The 21,734-nt window shown below is 38.4% G+C and overlaps 1 protein-coding gene across 7 annotated transcripts; it reads left to right on the top strand.

Moving 5' to 3' along the window:
• Positions 1-553: 553 nt before the first annotated feature.
• LUC7L3 (LUC7 like 3 pre-mRNA splicing factor) lies at positions 554-20,303 on the top strand. 7 transcript variants are annotated; one of them, XM_033002576.2, is made up of 13 exons: positions 555-782; positions 7,616-7,682; positions 8,544-8,583; positions 8,814-8,958; positions 10,203-10,277; positions 10,365-10,469; positions 11,560-11,721; positions 12,188-12,471; positions 13,028-13,188; positions 18,163-18,303; positions 18,409-18,514; positions 18,929-18,994; positions 19,853-20,303. In XM_033002576.2, the coding sequence occupies exons 1-12, from the start codon at positions 684-686 to the stop codon at positions 18,951-18,953; spliced, it is 1,410 nt and encodes a 469-aa protein (XP_032858467.1). In that variant the 5' UTR covers positions 555-683; the 3' UTR covers positions 18,954-18,994; positions 19,853-20,303. The 7 variants fall into 7 exon arrangements, 6 of the variants coding, with proteins under 6 accessions (XP_032858470.1, XP_032858467.1, XP_032858468.1 ...); XR_004408537.2 differs by having other exon boundaries at positions 18,409-18,994; XM_033002577.2 differs by lacking the exon at positions 18,929-18,994.
• The last annotated feature ends 1,431 nt before the right edge of the window (positions 20,304-21,734 follow it).

Here is a 21,734-nt window from a genome sequence, read left to right as displayed (position 1 = left end):
TAATTAAAAATGTAATTCTGTGCACTTACGATGCTGAAAATTATTTTGAGAAATAGATGAAAATTGGTGTGTGAAACTGAGGAAAGATGAGGTACAAAGTCACATCTAGAAAGGAAGACGACCCAACAAAACAAGCGGAAACTAGTTCCAAGATCAAACGGTAAGATTTAAGTTAGATCTGAGGGAGGGTTTTTTTTCCCCCTCAGCATGTCAGTAGAATTCCTAAGGGAACAGGGAGACACTCCGGCGGCCGCTACCTGCCGCAGGGATGGCGTCGGTGCCTGTGGCCCTGCCAGGGAGCAGAGGGGACGGTGACGACGCTGCTGTTGCCGCCGCGGCCTGTGTCCTCTGCCTCCAACGGCATCGCATCCCAGCGCCATGACACCCCACGGGGCAGGACGGCCTGCGCGGCCCCGGCGTGTGTGTGTGTGTGTAAGGGCGGCAGCCCCGCCGCCACTGGGAGCAGCAGCCCGGTCCCGGGTGGGTGCGGAGCGCGGCGGCCGCGGCCCCGCCAGGCCCCAGAGGCGGTTAGCCGCCGCGCGCTGCATTGTGGGCAGGGCGAGGAGCCGCGCCGCCATTTTGTCTCTGTCACTGTCGGCGGCGGCGCGGTCGGTCGGGGAGGAGAGGAGAGGGCGGCGGCGGAGCCGGTGCTTGGCGTGGGGGGATTCGGCCAGGAGGACACGATGATATCGGCCGCCCAGCTCCTAGATGAGCTTATGGGCCGGGACAGAAACCTGGCCCCGGACGAGAAGCGCAGCAACGTGCGGTGGGACCATGAGAGCGTGAGTGAAGCGGAGCCGCCTCTCCCCTCCTTCCCTCCCTCCTCCCCATCCCCCTCGCAGGTTTTGTCGTAGCCACACGGGCCGCGGGCCTGTAGTTTCTCCCGGCCTGGGGAAAGCAACGGGGGCGGGGGGGAAGGGATGAGGAGCCGGCCGAGGGAGCGGGGGGGGACCCTGGGACTGGGTGGGGGTGCGGCTCGGGCCCTTCGTGTGGGGCTCCTGCATGGCGGCCGCGGGGCGGGCTAGGCCCGGGCCGTTGCGCGGGAACCTCGCTGAGCCTTACAGTGAGGAGGAGGATCCTGCCATAACAAGGCTGTCCGGGAGGGCTTGCGCTGTTGTTTGGGCTCCTGGGAGGAGGGAGGCCTTGTGTTTGTGGTTGGCGCAAGGGGGAGAGGTTGTGTTTGCCGTGGCGTGTTTTCTGCGGAGTGTCGGTAAACGGGAATAGGGGCTTTCGGAGAGGCCTGTTGGTGGCTGGGATCTCACGTGGGGGAAGAGAAAAACAATGCGTTGGAGAGGCGGGGAGGATAGTGGAATTTTGCTCTTTTGACAAGAAGCCCACTGACTTGTACGAAGAGATGAGACGTTGGTAGTTTGGAAGGCAAATGTCTCTGGATCTCTTCCTGAGTGTGGTATTGGGAAAGGAAACAGAAGGATACAGAGGTACTGACTAACTGTCTGGAGGTTGTAGCATAAGGAAGACCCATAAGACTTTTGAAACTGAGGATTTTGTTAAGAAAAGCTTGATTTCTTCCATACTTTCTCAGTCAAAGAAGTTCCGTAGCTCCTGGGGGGGGGGGGGCTAACCAAAACATTACTATTGTTTAGTTGTACTTACGTATTTTTTGTTTGTGGGGGTTAATTTTCTGCAATAAATAGCTCACACGATACTTTAAAAATTATTATTATTATGATGATGATGGAGTGGGTTTTCTCCCTAACTGTGGTTGAGCTTTAATCGATAATGAATTTTAGTGACATCCATTGTAGTTGTAAGTTATTTCACAAAACACTAGTGGTAGTCTTAAAGTTCTTATAGCTGCTTCTTGGGGAGAGATGAACACCACTGAAATACTTTCCCCCCCCCCCCCCCCCCCCATTCATAATACATTTTTTGAGTTGCAGTATATGTTAAAAGAAAGTGTTACAGTAGCTCATTTATTACCTGTGTGATATGAATTTCTGTGATTTAAACTGCAAAAAGCCTGTAGCTCCTCCCCTCCCTTTGCATTTTCTCGGGATGTTAAATTGCTGGAGGGAGAAATGCTTGCTTTTGGCTGTTCTAAACTGCATCTTAATCAGAGTTGGGAATTTCATGTTTTCAAACAAGAGTTATGTCTTTTTGAAGATGGCTAATGCATTCTTTAATTTGTCTTGGAATGCATGAGATAAGGACAAATATCTGTCTTGCCTTAGATTTTGTAAGTACAAGGAATGCTTGGGGGGAGGGGGGGAAGGTTGTGGTGTTTTTTTTGTTGTTGGTTGGTTGCTTGTTGTTGTGTTTTGTTTTGGTTTTTTTTGTTTTTTCCCTACTTGAAAAATGCTGCTATATAGGTAAGCTGTGCATGTCAGAAAGAAATTGAGAGTTCAGAAAGTTTTCATGACCTTAATGTCATTCTAGACTTCTCTTATTAACGAAATACCATTATTCGGTTAGGTGTTCAGTTACATATTTTCTTTTGGTTCTGAACTCAAAGTAAGAAGGATTTGTTCCTCTTTGGAAATATTAAGTAAATGGCTTGAGCCACATTGGTCCAGGTGGAATTAAATAAGGGGATTGTTTTGGTTTATTTCTTAAGGTGAGAGAGATTTTTTTCATTGGAATTTTTTTTCCCTCATTTGCTTTAATAAAATTCAGATTACTTTTTTCATCTTCAGATGAGCAGATTTTTAAATATTATGCTGAAGAGATTGACTATAACCATGGGAATCTGTTTCTAAGCTGTCCAGTTTTGCTGTTTTGAAAATGGGGCTTGGTCTCTTCTTTCCAGTCCTCCTTTGACAATTTAGAAGGTGGAAAGCTGTCCTGTGTCTTAAGGACAGTGGGAAATTCACAGGCTTAGTTCAGGTTGAGCCTTCAGTCTTGCAGGAACTGCTGCTGTTTGCTGCTCTTCTGCTTTTATTTATGAAGTTTATAGGACCATAATCAAGTGGAACCTCTCTGGAAGGAATGTTTTCATAAATTCCAATAGTCAACTGATGAGTTCATAAAAAAAATTTACTACTGTTAAAACATGTGTTTTGGTTTGACTTCCTGCATCACCTAAAGATGAAATTTGCAAAGCCGGGTGTTTTAAAAGACAGGGAATGCAGATAAGGTTCAAGTAGTAACATTAATTCATCTACTTGACTGCTGTTTTGCTTTTTAGATGAAATACGTGTGCTAATATAATTTATTGTAAAATTAAACATACATTAACATGTAGCTTTTTCAATGTAAGCATGTTGTACTCATACCAAAGTTCAGGATTTTGTGTCACATTTCAACGGTTTTAGATATGGAAGGTTATCAAAATGAGCTCATCTCTGTTTTCTTTATCACTTGTAAATTGCATCTAGGTGGATATCAAAAACTATTTGGAAGATGCAATGAAATACAAGATAGGAGTAGGTTGTTTTGAAGGTGTAGAAGCAGAGTGTGTGATAGCTGAGCATTTATTTGCAGTTCTAATTAAACATTGATCAAGTATTGTAAAGCCTTTTGTAGACCTTAAGTTCTTACTTTAAAACTTTGACATGATCAAAGCCTCTAATATTAAAAAATTGAAATCCCAGTTGCTATGTATTTCAGTATTGCAGCATGTCCTTAGATGATCAATTCTAGTTTTGGCATAAAGGCTTTCTGTTTTGTATGCAGGCAGGAGGAAATTATTAGTATAATATATTATAGTGTCTCTGCTTACTGTCATATCCATAGACAAAGTGTATTTTTGGAATAGTAGCTTTATTGATTCACACATTCTTGCTTTAATATGCCACCTATACAAAACATATTTGTGCAGAAACAGGGATTGTGTAAGAGTTTTGAGGCTGTTCTGTAGCACAGGAAAGCCCAGCACTGACTAACTGTACTTTGTATAAGGCTTTGAGATTGTAGTGATTCCTTCAAGGTAAATTTAGTGTTCTCAGGAAGTGGGGAGGAGTGGAGACCTGTTGTGGACAAACGACTGTGAGCCATTATCTCTGATAGGATTGCAGTTTCTCAAAATGTAGGTTTTGTATATGATTTGATGGTATTGGCTATTGATGTATTACATTTTCATTTTTTAATGCTAAAGACCTAAATTGGTTTGCATTGGGATAGAATCTCAGAACTTAATCCTCCAGGGGGGTGAGATGGGGAGGGGACTTCAGTCTTACTTGCTTTGGAAGAATATTAGTAAGGGAAGGTTATCTCTAAGAGTGGGGTTTAGGGGAAGGGCTTATGTTTGTTTAGTTTTGTGTGGGCAGGCATTGCTCATAAAATGTCCGATGCACGTGAACTTTAATGGTTTCAAAGAACTCCTCTGTATGAAGGAATTTTCTAGATTTTGGTATGTAAGCCACAACCTCCTGGATTTTATTCTCAACCTTTTTACTAGGAATTGTCTGCCTAAAGGAATTTGCTTACATAATTGTTGATTACAATTATACTGATACTTCTCTCCATCAATAAATAATTTCTTGCAGAAGGGGAATGTGTTAATGTAGAAGTATTAATGATCTAGAGCTGTCAGTAGTTTCTTCATATAGGAAAGCTTTGAATTGGTTCACAGACTCTGGAAGAGCTAGCCATTCTTGCTGACAGCTTAGTCAACTTTGAGGTGAAGGTTACTACTTTGCTGCCTTCAAGACATGTCAAGCATTGGTGAATTTGAGATGAAGAAGTGGAAAGTTCCAAGTGTCAAATATCTGTATTCATTCTAGTGTTTTACCGAAATGTGAGACCTGAAGGGCTTTGAGACATAAGCTATGGCCAATACTCCTGCAAGAGTTTGTCAGTAACATTCCTCTGTGTTACACCTTCTTGGTAGTGGAGTCATCAGCATAATTTGGCAAAAGGGATAAGTGCCTGTTACCTGCATAGGTAAATACCCATACTCAACTGCCTATTGCTCTTTTTCTGCAAATACATTTCCCTATTACTTCTGATTTGTGCTATCAACAGTCTGATAAGCCACGGATGAGTAATGCCATTTGAAGCATATCACCTCTCTTTCAGTCCTTTAATGGCTCTGTGATGTTTCAGCCATTTCTTGGTACTTTCTATTTTGACTCATCATTGATTACTAAAGGTGGACTGTAAGTACAGCTGGTTGGCATCTACAGCCTGTCAAGGCAGATGTTCCACAAAGCGAAGCTAAGCCAGAGTGATGCCCTTCAGGATTCTCTGAAGTAATGTTTTTTCTGTTGAAACAAAATCTGTTGAAGAGCATAATGAAACAGGTATGAGAAAGGGAGGAGATTGCTGCAGAGGCACTAGTCTGAACCACTTTAATGTGAGTATTTCTCTGCAGGCTTTTTCTTAGGAGAGAATATCAAGCAATTCACTAGGTATCATCACATCCAGAGCTAGTTAGGAGAAAATTGCTGCAACTTTTCAGTGTATGTGGTTTTTGTTGTTGGGGTTTTTAATATATAAATAATACAACATGTGACACTTGTGTAAGATGTATATTTTAGTACTGGTTACTACGATTTTTGGCCGTAACTATCAGCTCATAAGAGGAGACTTCATAGCAGTGCTTCATAAAATTATTATTTCTGATGTTGGTTGGTGGCTTCTGGCTTTGGTTGTGGTTTTCTGGGTTTTTTGTTTGTTTTGTTGGGGTTTTTGTTTTTTTTTATTGTACTTCTCCCTCTAATAACTCTTCCTTTGCTCCTCTTGTTGATACTCATTTCAAAATTGTTACAGGCCAGGTTGCATAGTTTTTGAGCTGATAGAAGACATTCTACAGCCCTTTTTACAGCATAATATGGTTAGACTGTTACTACTGTGCTCTCTGTGTCTTAGGAAATTGTCTAATCCATCCCTGAAATTTTTCTGGGGGAAGTACCTTTTCACTGACCCTCATAATTGGATGTGAGAATGAGAAAATGGAAGAGAAATAGAACATAGAGATAAATTATATTTCTGTTGACTAGTACAGGAGTTCATCCTAGAAACTACTCCCTTGAAACAATTTGGTATTAAAAGATGGGATATTGTAGCTTTCAGAGAAGAGAGCAGATTCTGAAACCAGATTTTGTCCAGTAACTTTCTTCTTGCTTCCTGGGAATAAAAAAAAAATCTGTGATTTTGTGTGGTGTTTTCTTAATAAATTGCTTCAGAGGGGTGCCACAGTGTCCTAACCTGGATCATGGGAAAAGTATTCAAATTGTATAATAAGAGATTGATTGTTTTTCGTGTCCATGGCTTGTTAGCAGAAAACTTGATTGTTTTTCTATGTAATCTGTAAAGCAGTTAGTAGAGTTTTTAACTTCTATAGTCTGGCAGTTAGCATGGAAAAATAAATCAGACTGATCTAATTTGATAAACTGATGTCACAGGCATTTCAATGAGGTCTTAGTGTGGGGTAAGTTTTGGATCTCCTCACCACCATTTGTTAAAATACTTCAAAAATGTATCTTAGGAAATGCTATGTCGCAAATCTTTGTCCACAGTATATGTGAGAGTATTACAACTAGGTTGTCATATGCAGTAGCAATTATTAGATTTGCCAATTATTAGAAACTGGTGTAACATAAAAGAGATGTTAGAAGGATGTTTAGGCTAGTTACAGATTGACATGTAAGTTAGTTAATGGCATTCATATCTAGGGGAACTGTCTACTGAATAATTATTTAAGATTGCTTATGAAGTTAGGGGTGAAAATATTTCTGATTTTTATCTTTTTGGCTGTTCTTATGGATAGACAGGAGGTATTTCTGTGTTACGAGCTTTAAGAATTGACCAACTTGACCAGCTAAGCCCATGCTCATAGTTGAGGGTGAATAATCTTTTTAACAAAAGCCAGTTTTATCCTATTATATGTTAAGTATTTACTGTCTGGATTAACACGTTGGGTTTTTTCTAACTTCCTGGTGGTATTTTTCTTCTATCAAAAAGAACCTGACTTGCTAATGTAAAAATAGACTATGTAGAAACAGAACAAGCCTTTTTTCAGTTGGCAGGAAACCAAGTTAAAAATGAGTATCTTTTCTGTCCGCCTAAAGAGGTATACAATGCCTCTTTGCATATCTTTCTTAAAGTAGGGATTTCTGAAAGCAGTGGGATGGGGAAGCTTTTGGGTAGTTATTGTATGTTGTCTTAAGTCTTTTAGTTGACATCAGAATCCTTGAGGCATTACCTTATGTTTGAATGCTGATGGCTCCTGTTCTCCCAAGACAGTGGCATTGAAGAAATGAAGGCTGAACACAGAGTTGTTACAGACAAGCTAAAAGGAACATGCTTCCATGGCAGACGTTCTCACCTCTTGTGGGTTTTCACGGTTAAGGAATTTCACTGTAATTTTTTGAATAGTCCAATCAGATTTAATTCCTTTGGAAATATCAAATACTGTATTTTATTTACAAGTAGTTGACGCTTTCCTGTAATCTTAAATATTTAGTAGCAAAATTAAGAAATACTATTACTGCAATGGAAAGTATGATTTTTGGTGCTTTGTTGCCAAGGTGCACCTTGTAGCACTTACTGCTACCAAGTAAGGCAATGATAGAGGTTGTATGCGTGTACAATTTTCAGAAATTTTGCAATGTACAAAGGGGATTTTTATACTGTATCTTAGAAAATAGAAGTGATTACCTAAAAATGCTAATTCATGAGGAAAAAAATGATGCCTTTTTCTTTCTCCTGTCAGGTTTGTAAATACTACCTCTGTGGCTTTTGCCCAGCTGAATTATTTACAAATACCCGTTCTGATTTAGGTAAGTCTTGTAATTTTTATTCACTTACATGTAATTACAATTGAACTTTTGTTTGTAAACTGCATTTTTATTTGTCAACACACTTTGAAAATAGACTTTTTTATTTTTAAACTATTGCCAGTGATATAGTATGTTAAAAGCAATATTTATTCCAGATTTTACTTCCTCTGAGTGAAAAAAAAACCCTTTTTTTTTTATTCTTTTTTTTCTTACATACTTGGCTAAATTATTGGATGTGGGGTGATTTTTCTCTTGCTGAAGTGTTGGCTTCTAGTTCAGTTTATTTTACCTGGGACGGGTTTTAACTGATTTTTTTTGAGTATACCTTATTGAGCTTTTTTACTTTTGAGACTGACTCACTGTAATAGTTCTTACCGAAGGCCATCTCTAAATTACTAGTAGCTTTCAAGTGCTGGTAGGCGGACAACATGTAGTTTGGAGACAGCAACTAGGAAAAACAGGCTTCTTGTCTTAGTGATAATTTCCAAGTCCACTGAAGAGCTTGGTAGGCTGGGGAAGGTGGGGAGCTTTAACATGACTACATTTGTGAACTCAGGCCACATACCTCCTAATTTTACTCTGAAGATTAACAATTTAAGTAGCCAGTATATTACAAAGAACACTGGAGAAGACTTTATATATCTTTCAGAATCTCCTTTGTGTTTATAATTACTAAACCATATTGGCATTCTTTTTCTTTAATGTGTCTTTCAAACTCTAACCAAAGGAGGCAGAAAGGCAGGCGTAGCAGTCCCTGGGAAGTGTTTATAGCTCTGTTCTATATGGTCCATAAGCAAATGCTAATGGAATGTGAATACAGCATTCAGAAATGCAAGGTTAAACTTTGTTTGGTCTTTTTAGGTCCTTGTGAAAAAATTCATGATGAAAATCTACGTAAACAGTAAGTATGTTGGTTGATATGTTAATGCAGATAGTGCTCTACTATGCTTGAAATTTTTTTAAAAGTCAACCCAACCATGAGACACTAATGGCTTTTTGATTAATGTAAACGTTTATTTAAATGTATAATATTCTTCTGTCTTTATCAAGAATTTATAACATTGCAGTGTTTGTTTATTTTTCATATATTGTGGATTGACACGAGCTTTAATTTTTAAAATATTTTACCAGGTATGAGAAGAGCTCTCGTTTTATGAAAGTGGGCTATGAAAGAGACTTCTTACGCTATTTACAAAGCTTACTTGCAGAGGTAGAACGCAGGATTCGGAGAGGCCATGCTCGTTTGGCACTGTCACAGAATCAGCAGTCTTCTGGGGTGAGTGTGGAAGAATCACTTAGGCAATTTTTCCTCTAGATAGCATCTTCATGTTCTCTTCCTTGTCTGTTCAGGTAAAATACGTTGTTTTCCAGAAGATCCACATTAGATAAGTCTCTTAATCTGTTAGCCAGCAGATTGCATCTAGCCCTAATGGACAAGCCAAGTGGCTCCACAGTCAGCAAGATTCCCTCTCTGTTCTCCCCATATCTGTTTCCCCAGAATCAGCATATGTTCTCTGCACTGGAACATTAAACTTGTCAAGTGTTGTCTTTACCCTGTTAACTTCGGTTTATCTTCTCTCTCTTAGTTGCATTTTCCCCCTTCCCTCCACTAGTAAGCTATAGCACAGTGATTGCTGTAGTAGGCAAGTAGTGGGTCTTTCAGCAGCTGATGGAGCTAAATCCCCGTCAGCTGCCAGATTTAGGCAGCTGGAAGTTTGAGAAAGAAATACTTCTGTGCAACTTTTCTCAGCTCCAAGCTGCATACTGGACAGGTTTTAATGAAAAGCTTAAACTGACTGGGAGAAAAATTTTAAGTGTTTACTTGACTTGCTTTTTCTTGTCCCCTGATAGATTTGAAGCAGTGACTGTGGCCTCTGCTCTGAGAGTTTCATGACTGCTAGGGTAGCCTGGCTCCTTTTTGCTGCCTCAATTAATTGTTCTGTGCAAAGTCCAGTTGCTTCAGAAGGAGCTGTGGACAGTATCCAGTCAAGAGAGCTTATTGGATGTGGAGTAGAGCAAAGGTGGTGGGGGAAGCAGATGTATCTCTTCTGGCAGCCTACAGATAGGACACTACTAACAAGTATGGTTTGGATAAAGTGAGATTCTTTTTGCATTTATGCTCAGAAATTAAATTTCAGAGCCCACAGAACTTCTAAGTCATACTTGAGTGTCTGCAAAGATATGTAATAGCTGCATGGAAGTTTCAGAGTTTAAATTTAGGACTTTGAATTCGGATGTCTTACCTTTTATGGGCCAGGACCTTGAACTTTTTTGTTTATTTAGAAGGAATTAGTGTGACTAGAACTTGCTTCTCTCAGCAAGAGTGGAGTAGGCTGTGTTGAGGAGTGTTTTAAGTTAGACTAGACTATTATTAGTAGGTCCTCAAGGGAGAAGGGGCATGAGGAGGTTAATCCTGAAGTCTCACTGGAATATGAGAAGACATCCAGTTGTGTGTTTAAAAGCTATGTTAACTTTAAAAAAAACGAAAAAGAAAAAAGACACACTTGTACTGTTTGGCAGGGAGCGGGACCTACTGGTAAAAATGAAGAGAAGATTCAGGTGTTAACTGACAAAATTGATGTACTTCTACAACAGGTGAGTAATTTCACCCTCTGTAACAGACATCTCTTGCTTTTGTTACTTGATTAAAAATAAAAGTTGAATTTTTTTACTGTTACTTAGATTGAAGAACTAGGTTCAGAAGGGAAGGTGGAAGAGGCACAAGGAATGATGAAACTTGTTGAACAGTTAAAGGAAGAGAGAGAATTGCTGAGGTCTACAACTTCAGTAAGTAACGTGCTTGTAGTTCTGTCAGACTTTATTTCAAAATTTGGTGTGACATTACATTCTTTTTAACCTTGTCCTTACACTGAAAGCATGCAAGTTCTGTGCAGAACTTAATAACAGGACATAAAAATGTGTTAATCCAGTGGGTTGATTTAGCATGCTACCTTGAGAGTGGGTTTCCTGCACACAAACGATGCAATTATTTATGCAGCAGTCCTGGAGGTGAGCTTGCATCATACTTTAGTTCAGGTCTCAGTTCAGCTTTACTGTGTAGCCTCCACAATATTGTTTTACTGAATTACAAATCTGACTGTTACAGAAAGCCCTTGTGTTAGGGCTGCGGCTATAGACAGGCATCTGTCTCACTTTGAGAGCTACAGAAGCCAGAGGTAATGTGTTAAGTATCAAGTTCTTGTCAATATAAAGGAGCTTATGTTTAAACATTTTATTTTGGTGTTTAATAATATGCTCAAATTGTGATTCCTGTTTTATTTTTTTTAAAAATTGTTAAATGTTGCAGGCAATAGTGTTTGTGTCCATATGATTCATGAACATTGCACAGCAATATTCACTTGGGTTTCTGTTGAAATTCCAGTGTATTTCTCATATGTGTGTTGAAACAGTGAATTAATTTGACCACTATCCTTCTCAGTGTAGAAGCCCAGCATTCCTTTTTGTATTTCTTTATGGGATATTCTAGCCTTCTCATTCCCTGAGACATTCCATGGTTATTTTGCAGCTGTTGACATTTCAATTGATGTCAAAGAAGCCATCTTAAGACAAAACTGATTTTTATTTTCCTTAATTTTGAGATTGCAGGAAAGTTGCAGATACGTCTTTGTACTTATTAGTCCTTTGCAGTGAGGAATAAGGTTTGTTTTCTGTGTTTTCGAATTGACTCTTCCATTGTGGCTTATGTGGAATGGGCGTATGTAGCCTAGTTTTGCCCTTTTCATCTTAGTAGGTGCAGTGCTCTGAAGACGAAGCATGCAGATACAGTTTTCAGCTTTCACTAGCACTGAGGATTTGACAACAGTTGCAATAAAATTCTAAAACTTCTTTTGCTGTATCAAATATTTTTCTTTTACAGACAATCGAGAGCTTTGCAGCCCAAGAAAAGCAAATGGAAGTTTGTGAAGTTTGTGGAGCCTTTTTAATTGTAGGAGATGCACAGTCCAGGGTAGATGACCACTTGATGGGAAAACAGCACATGGGTTATGCCAAAATAAAAGCTACTGTAGAAGATTTAAAAGTAAGCATCTCTTCCAGTTACTGAACATTTAAAAATTGTTTGGAGACTTCCCTTGGTAAATAAAAGCTGTCCAGTGGACTTTCTCAAGTGGGTGAAATAGTCTAAAGATGGTATATCAAAATTAAATGGAGTCCTACACTTCACATTTAGCATTGTGCTTGCGCTGACATACTTTGTTGTATGTGATTACACTAGATACAAGTAAAGATGTAAATGGAGGTGGGAATTTTTTGTGGCCGTTGTAAAGAACTGTAGTGTGGCCCTTGTTCTTGAGAATGACAAAAAAAAGTTCTGCAAGACAAGGAATTTTAGCAAGTGCTTCTATATAGACTGTCCTTTGTTTGGAAAAACTCCCTGACATATGGTAAAAGCTTAAGTTGCTGCATCCTCAGAAAGTATAAATTAAGTTATATTGAATGATTTATCTTGAGTAATCTTAATTTCTTTCTGTGAATTTTTTTTTAAGGAAAAATTACGAAAAAGGACAGAAGAACCTGACCGTGATGACAGATTAAAAAAAGAGAAACAAGAACGAGAAGAGAGAGAGAAAGAGAGAGAACGGGAAAGAGAGGAGCGGGAAAGGAAGAGGCGACGTGAAGAAGAAGAAAAGGAAAAAGAGAGGGCTCGTGATAGAGAGAGACGTAAAAGGAGTCGTTCGCGAAGTAGACATTCAAGCAGAACATCTGACAGAAGATGCAGCCGTTCACGAGACCACAAAAGATCAAGAAGCAGAGAAAGAAGGCGAAGCAGGTACCTGTGTGGAAATATTTTTGTGTACAAAATATTTCTGTGTAACTTTCCAAAATGTAAAAATCTTGTGGGGACTTGATCTGTCAGCCTGGATCACATCACTGGTTTGTTAGCTTCACTGTTCTTATCTCTTAAGTGAAGACATAGTTTACTGGTTCTAAGGATAAGCAAGTTTTTGCGGTGTGTTCACTGTCTTCCCGCCATTTTTGGAAGTAGTTGATATTGTTGTGGTGGAAGTGGTCTTATGAGAGATCTTTGAGTAGACAAATGCTCCCAAAGAAGAGAGTCTTGTTTTTAACTTGAGTTAGTCTTTAATTCATAGAAGTGGGTATCTTTAAGCTGTGTGGTTGCATGTTTGAGTAAGTAAAGAAGGCAGTATGAAGCCAGGTCTTACGTACTGAGAAATATTTGTATACATAATGCAAAGGCTTGTTTTAGATACTTGTTTCCTGCAAATAATCAATGTATCGGTAAGTGTGACTCATACTGTTTTATCTTCTGAGTTAGAATATACCAGCTGACATTCACATTTTTGAAATTTTCTTTGAATGTTAAGGAGTCGTGACCGAAGAAGAAGCAGAAGTCATGATAGATCAGAAAGAAAACATAGGTCTCGCAGTAGGGACAGGAGACGATCAAAAAGCCGGGATCGGAAATCCTACAAGCACAGAAGCAAAAGCAGAGAGAGAGAACAAGACAGGAAGTCAAAAGAAAAAGGTATGTTTGTGTGAAGACTGAGTTTGTATCAAGTTCTGAAACTAAACTTTCCCTAAAGTCTCAAAAGTTCTGTCTTTCAGGAAGTGACTGAAAGTTTTGTTAGCATCAAATGAGATTTGGTTTTATAAGCTGTATATGTTGCCGTTAACCAGTTTTGAAGCATTTTATTCGTTCCAGTTATTGTTAATGCACGTGCGTGCATACGTACACCCCAGTGTCCATCTCTATCCTGTTACAGTAGTTATTAACAGCTTACCACTTTGTCTGCAGATTTAGTTGTGTGAGAATTTTGATGTATTTTAAGACCTGTTTACCTTTAGAAAAGCGTAAGCATGTAATCAGATTTTCCTAAGAGTGAGTATCTTCTATTTCTACTCTTAGGAGGTATTTCTGTAATTACCCTTTGCTGGTACATGTTTTGTGGGAGATTGGTAGCTGGCTTTCCACCTGTACTATCTATTACTACTTTACAGTATCCTGTTTTCTTTCTTTTCCTTTAACTGCTTTTAAGGTTGTGGGTTGTTTTTTTCTAATCAAGATAAATCTTGCAGAGTTTCTGTAATGCTCTAAATTACAACTTACTGCCCTCTCCCCAATATTCTGCACTTTCCCCACACCCTTACCCCCCCTCCCTTTTTTTTTTTCTTTTAATTTAAATTAAGTGAGATTTGCTTTGTTAGTATTCAGGTGAATCCCAAAGGAATGCTGTATTAATTAGTCCTTGGAATGCTTTTATAGCTGTACGTGCCACGTACAACAGCATTGATGGTGACTCACTGCTTCATCAAAGGCTGGTGTTCAGAAGCTTTACCTTTAAGTAGGATTAAAAAGAGCAACTGAGAGAACACTACAGATTGACATTCTGTGAAAAAGTACTAATTCACTGTTACTGCTAAATTTCCCCCTTTAAAAGTCTTTGAAACTTGTGGAGGAATGTATTACTAACTTCTGGCTTAAACTACTGGCTCTGTTGGGGTGCTGACTAATGTCCAGTCTGAAACAGCCGCCCCATTTCGTTATTAGAGCTGACCATCAGTAATGGATGAAACAATTCTGCTCTGTTTCTAAGGTACTTTTGAGGTTCTCTGGAATGAAAGGTGCTATGTGCATGTTTCTGAATTGCATAGGTCTGTTTGCCCTACCCTTACTTTTCCGTATTTACCCAGCAGATTAGTTCCCAAAATGTTGGTAACACTTTGTGTATTTTTCTTGCCTGACTTCCTTGGACTGTTTTAATTTTTGTGGTTTATATTGTGGTGCATCTTTTGTATTGATTCTTGTCTCATTTTGCTTTGCCCTTTATAAGCAAGTGGGTTTTAGCTGCTTGCTAATTGGCAGTGGAACTGATGTGTAGTGTTTAAACACAGATTCAGTACTGTAGCCTGTATCTGTCCATTTGTTACTTTATTCCTACTTGATATTGTGCCTCTTTTGCCTACTTTATGAACAGATTTCTGGTGCTTAGTCAAGAACATCCTATTCAGGAGTCTGTGTGTATCTATGCATATAAATAACTGTTCTTATTTATTCAATTTTGGTCTGGTTTTGAGCTTAATGGCTTTTCAGTTCTTTCCTTAGTCCTTCCATAAATAGAGGAGCTAGTGAACTTTCTTCAGCATCTCCATATTTTTAGTTTTAACTTGACTGATTTCCTTGCTGGCTGTTTTATTTGCTGCTTGCTACTTTATTCCTCCAGAAACGAGAACAGTGAGGTGATGCTATGAGCTGTGATGAAAATTCCACCTGGAAAAATCAATTACTGTTTTTGACTGTGTAATCATAACATTCGTAGAAACACAAGTAGGCCTTAGAACAGGACTGTAATGCTGAAGAAGTCTGTGGTTTTCCCTTTCTCTGGAAAATCCTTAATTTAAAAAAAAAAAAAAAAAAAAAAGAGGGGAAAAAAGAAATAAAAAACCCCAGTAGTATTTAACAGACAAATAATGAATTTCTATGATGAAGCTGTAAACACCGTTGCATCCTCCTGTTTACAGTTTGTGGGTAGGTGGTTAAGCAGATAGCTTTAGAGGGTCATATAGCTGATGCGTGTGGCTGGCTACCTGCTCTACTGTTTGCACAAAAAGTAGTAATGTAGAAGTTAGACTTAATACATTTAGTGATCCATTTGGAATATTGGCTTCAGAATCAAATTGTCTTTATACCCACCATTGATCTGTAGTTCTAAAAGTAAGCAGCAAAGGCCTGGCTGTAACTACTGATGGTAGTGCCTTTCATCTTGAAATCTCAAACTGCTTTATAAACATGAATTTTAACAGGAAAAAAAAAAGCAAGGCATAGTTGTCCAAGGCTTGCCTACTGTTACACATTTAATTAGTGCCATACTTTGAAAATTCAGAAGTCCTGGCTTGTTCACTAAGATACTGTAGATTACAGCGACCTTTAAGATTGTAAGAAAAAGTATATGTAAAAATGGAGACACCTTAATTTCTGCCTCAGGTTTCAGGAACAGGGAGACATTTGCTAAAGGAGGGAGCCATCAGACATAAACAGCAGCTGAGCATTAGGTTTATATAAACATGCAGAACAACTACTGTTTGAGTAAACTAACTTCAGAGTAGATAGAATAAATAGCTGGGGTTTTTTAAGGAAAGGAAAACATCTGTTCTGCAAGTACCTTCATTTTATGAAGGATTAATACTGGAACATGCTTCCAGACTTGTTACCTTCTTTAATCTGGATTCATATATAAAAATAATTCTGTGATTGTGTTTTCATGTTAGGGATTAAACCTCAGCAAATACTGTCAGAACACCCAAACCCTCTGTAATACCGGATATTATGTTTGACTGATTTTTGCGTTCTCTGAACAGTAAAACCATTCACATTATCTTGGTAAGAATTCTCACAAAATACATCTCAGTTGCCCGCACAAACTCAATCAGAAAAATGTGCATGTGTTGAATCAGGGAGCAAAGTCAATATTATGTGATTATACCTAATAGATCACAGCTGAAATAATATACACAGTTTCAACAGCAGACTAACTGTATGTGCTTTTAAAGAAAGAAATCTCACTGATTGAAAATACAGTGGAGGAACTTAACTGCTTGCAGATACTCCAGGAGTTGAAAGAAGTTCAGTTATTGGACTATTTGCTGAATACACATTCTCAGTTCTGCTTGGCAAACTGGAGGTTTGCTATGGTAAACCTATTTTATTATTTAAGTTTTTAGAAGAGTTTCATCTTTCATACCACAGTTTAATAGTAGTTTTTTAACCTTAAACAAAATTATCCTTCCTGACCACATTCAAGAAACAAACAAGACAGAACAAAACCCTGCACACTGCACATCCATAGGGCTATTAAGATCTACCATATCTACATAGGACAGAAGATAAGATTATTGGACTGACTACTAGTCCTCTGCGGGGAAACAAGACTACTATTCCTCAGTGGATCTACGTGTGCATCGGAGATACCTATAAGACACAAAAAGAAGACTTTTTAACAAGGTTAGTTAGAGTGCAATCTACCTGCGGAGTTGCAAAACTGAGGGCAGACAGATACAAAACGATTAGTTCCTCAGCTAGCTTTGACATCGCTGTGTGCTTTCTCCAAGCACCGTGCACTGGATGTGCTGCTTCAGATGAAACCTCAGTAGTAGTGTTCATTAGGCAGTTGCCCTCAATTCTGTGCGGGGGCTTTACCCCTCCCTTTGGTGGTCTGTTTTAAAACAAAGAAGTTGGGATGTTGCTTCTCTTTTAAAGCTTAATTTCTACTTTGTCTTCTGGAATTTAAAAGTGTGTTATGCCAGTCTAGGTGATAACATTATTTAAAATAGTTTTTTCAGAGTGTTCAATCTGTGTGCTCCTGTGTTGGGGATATATATAAATATATATTATTTTAATTGCCCGGATAGCAGGGAATAATCAGAAAAAAGCGCATGAATGTTGTTCTGTATGATGACATCCAAGAGGTTGGTTTTTCAAATCTTTATTTTTTTATCTCCAAAGTGTCTTTACTTATCAAAGGTTGAATATTATGGTGTGGAATAATACAGAATTGATATTTTTATTAAATTTGCAAATATGGAATTTATGGATGAGGCACGCAGCTCTAATACTGAATGTTTTTCTTCCCATGGAAATATTTTTGCTTCTGGCTTCCTTCCTTCATTGAAGATTATTGAGGAAAAAATGAATTTTTTAGCAGTGTAGGAAACTCTTCAGTCAACTTTCCAATTCATGATGAAACTGGGATCCTTCCCATCTCGCTGTTCCTTTGTCTTTGAAAAACAGTGCTTTTTATATATCTTCCCAACTGTGTCCCCAAGCCTTTTTAAGGAGTGGATTATAAATGACTGATGTTTTTATAAAATTGAGAATTAATAGCACTAGCAAGCATGCAGCTCCTATGACATTTTGGTTGTCACTGTGATCCCTACCTTGCAGACTTAGTGGTGCTTAATATTATTTGTTTCCCCGAGTATTTGATTGTTTGGAGTTGCTAGTTTGTTTAACTGGCAGATACTGATTTATTTGATAATGCACTGATGCATTGTCCCATCATTCTTTTTGATTCTCTTTTCAAGAGCCGTATTTAATGACAATTGTAAATGAAAGGTGGCCATAGATACGATAAATTAAAACCTGGGGACAAAAAGAGTCCCATGATAAGTAAGGAAGCCATGCCGTGTAATTACACATTTGCCTAACTTCTTGACTGCCTCTTTACCCCCCAGTTGGTGTATTTCAACAGACAGCTGAGTAGCTGCCTCTGTTAGGAGGTCTGTCCTTTCTCCTCTTTTCCCCACCCTGTACTGTCCCCTTTGACCTTTTTTTGTACCCTCTTCATTCCAGCATGGTAGCCTGAAGCCTATTTCTGTAACTTTTTGAGTATTACTGTTATTGCTGTAGAAAATAATTGTCCCGTTTTGTATGCAATATATATCTCACCTGTGCAATGTTTGTTTTTACTTTGAAATCCATGGTCAATGTCTTCTTTCATGGCAGAAAAGAGGGGATCTGATGATAAAAAAAGTAGTATGAAGTCCAGTAGTCGAGAAAAACAGAGTGAAGACACAAATACAGACTCGAAGGAGAGTGATACTAAGAATGAGGTCAATGGGACCAGTGAAGACATTAAATCTGAAGGTGACACTCAGTCCAATTAAAACTGATCTGATATGACCTCAGATCAGACAGAGGTAAGTGCATTATTTCAAACTTTGATTAGGGCTTTTTGTTACTGTTTAACAGTGCAGCGTAAGTATGCACAGATGAAGATGGAACTAAGCCAAGTAAGAAGACATACTAAAGCACCTTCTGAAGGAAAAGACAGTGTAGTCCTGCAAAACATTTTGAGGTACATTGTTTTGTCTCAGCTATTTTGTAGCAGACTCGTGCCCCCATTAGTGTGCCTCTTTGGGACATATTTGTAATATAGTCACCATAGAAAAATTAATTATCCTTTTTTTATTTTTAGGGATTTTGTTATCGTTTTTTAAAAAAGTTGAACTGTTTTTGTATTTAAGTCCATATTGTGTTGGTACATCAGCAGAAACTTTTGCTTTAATACTTAATATTTGAGGCACATGTTGGACTACTTTGTTTTCATATAAACTGCTAGTATTTCTTTGTCAAGGATGTTTCTAGTTTTTTTGCTTTATTGCCTTGCATTCTAATGCAGTTTGTTCTGTAACTCGAGAGCCAGTAGCATTGGATTGATGGAAGTGTAGGGTTTATGAATTATTGCAGCTGACTACCATACCTCACACAGCGTTGGTGTTGTGAGCGGCCCATGAAAAGCCAAATTAAAAATCAAGGATTCAGTCAAACTAAGCAGGTACTCATGCCAGGTACTCCTTTCTCTACCCACATCCATGTTTGAATGCTGTTGCCTGTAATCTTTAAGCTTACTGTTGTGTTTTTGATTTTCAAGATAGTGAAAAGGACTTTTTGTGTATTGTGTGAATACTGTAAATCTGATGTTAACAGAATGGAATTTTCTTTCAACTGTATGTAGGGATGCAGTGCTGCCCAGAATTAGATATCTTTAAAGAGTTTAAAATGCAATAAACACTACATAATAATCGCCTTGTTACTTTCAATGCAATTCAAGTCTTTAAAGAGGTATGTGTTTAATATTTCCTACTGTGTAGGAGAATTTGCAGTCAGCCATAGTACAGAGAAGTGGAATGGCTGATAACAGACTTCTAAGGCAAATGTAAATACAAAGACAGATGCCACCACACAATTACAATGTTCATGGCAAGAATGTATGCTGAAAAACTGTTTGTTGGAAATGAAACGGCTAAACAATAGGAAATAAAAATGCTGTATTTAAAGGAAAACTTGAAGTTTTTTCCCCACTCTTGACATAGCTTTCTTACTCTTACAGAAGGTCTTTAGTTGTATTCCTGAAATAAGGAACTAACAGTGGAGAGTACAGCTGATAAATGAGCTTCTTGCACCATAAGTTATTACTGTAGTGTCATTATTTATGCTAGGAACTCTTCAACACTTAATGTTGATTGTTAAACCGTTAATGCTATATAATTGCTTCTAAAGCCAGTCATGGCCAATGTTGACATTTCTGTAGAGTTAAGATGACAGCTAACAACTGGGCCAATATATAGGAATGGTAAACTAAATGCTCTTAATGCTGTCTAATTGTCTGTTTTCCCAAAATTTTGCATTATAGGACTACTACATGAAGAGTCTGCGAAGACAGAGGAAGACAGCTTAAACTGAAGATCTGCTTTAAAATGAGGTGAAAGAAAGCTGTAGTGGCGTAGAAAAATATAAAGTTGAGTTAGAAATTTTTTTTTTTATAAAATTTAATTCAGGACTGGTGTTTCCTCCCAGTGTTCAGAAAGATGTGTTGATAATAGCACATATGCTACTGAGAATATAAGTCCTGTATCCTTTTTTTCTTTAAGACTTTTTAAGATAAGAAACCAACATAACCTGAACACATGGCTTGCTCAGTGTTTAATTGCAAGTTTTCATTCTTGGACTTTAAAACACAAGAATAAATGTTTAGTATTTGTGTGAATCGAACTAAAATGAATCCCATTTTTACAACTAAGCTATTCCTAGCTTCTTGATATACGAGAAATGGAAATAAAGTATCTTTGAATTTCTGTTACAAATCCGATTGTCTCTGTCATTGAACATTTAATATTAAATAAGTTTCTTTCCTAATAAATCTACTCATGTCTTCAAGCTTAGTCCATTAATTTGGATGCTTAGTTATTCTGTGGTGTCTGTGGGTTTGGGGTTTTTTGGTGCCATCAGTTAGTATTTCATTTCAAGCTTACGTTTTCAGCAGTTAGAGGCAGTTGCATACTGTGTCCCCTAAGAAGTCTGGGTTATGCTGCAGTTAGTTAGGAAATTACAGAAATCTCGCAATAAAAATGTAGGCCTTAAAAAGCAGTTAAACTTTTACAGCATTATCAGAAAGATGTCCCTGCTGAGATTGGCCATCAGCCTGCCTTGTATTTGCATTGTAGAATCAGTTGGGAATGTTCATTAACAGCTGTGTGCAGTTGGTAAGCGTGCGCAGTCTGCGTGTCAGAACAGACACAAGGGAAGCGAGACATGCCGTAGGCTTTTGTGTGAAGCTGTAGTGCAAGCAAGCGGAGTTCTCGTTGGGAAGGAACTGCAATGTGTACTAGTCAGCAACAGTAAAGCATACTTCACTGCTGTAAGGCACTGAATTTACATTTTTTTAAAAAAGCATTATCCTTTGTGTTTGTATTCAGGGCTTGACTGTACGTGTAACTGAAGTCATATGTGGACAAAGCACTATTGTAACTTGCTTGTTCTAATTTTGGCAAGTCTCATCTGTTTGTGGAAGGGCACTCAAAAGGATCTGCATGTCAGTTCCTCTGGTGAAATGGAGTACTATCGCATGCAGCCAGCCATGTTCCCTTTCTGACTTTGATCATTCTAAAGCAGGCACCCTTACAGGGGCACAGGGGATTGAGATTGGGTGGTGGGGGTTTTTTGAAAAATGTAACTAGAAAAATTAATGCAAGTGGGAGCAGACAAAACTATAATTAAGTTCTAATTATGGACATTGCATGAACACCTTTTCCTTTTGAAACTTGTGCAAGAGATATGATTCAGCTACTGCCTCGATGTGTTACTTCTTTCAGTGGCTAAAATGTTTGTCTTACACGTTCCATTGCACATACTTGTTATGGGACTAGCATTTTCCTTTCTTTATTTTGCAGAGGTATAAATGATAAAATGAGGTACCTTGCAGTAAACTGGACTGGGGTTCAGATTCTGACATGGCTGATAGTGGAGTCTTTCTCTAGTGTGTTGAAGGAAAAATTCTGTCTTTCAGAGCATAGGAAGCATGGTGCCTTTGTAGTAACTGCCTTCTGATTTGACTGTAATGAGCATCTTGGCAACAGATTCATCTGTGTGAAAAGTGTTGTCTTCAAAGCTCAATCCCAAAATAAATATAATCTCAGATTTTCTGGGAATGCTAAATAAAAAACAAGTAGTTTATTTCAGTAAGCACCTCCTACATGCTTTCTCCATCCTGGTTTTGGCAACCTGCCAGTCTTACT

This window comes from Tyto alba, unplaced genomic scaffold (assembly GCF_018691265.1).
Source record: "Tyto alba isolate M040663 unplaced genomic scaffold, T.alba_DEE_v4.0 Super-Scaffold_39, whole genome shotgun sequence".
NCBI lineage: Eukaryota > Metazoa > Chordata > Aves > Strigiformes > Tytonidae > Tyto > Tyto alba.
The sequence above is the reverse complement of the archived record's forward strand: the minus strand, read 5'-3'. Positions and strand labels throughout refer to the sequence as shown.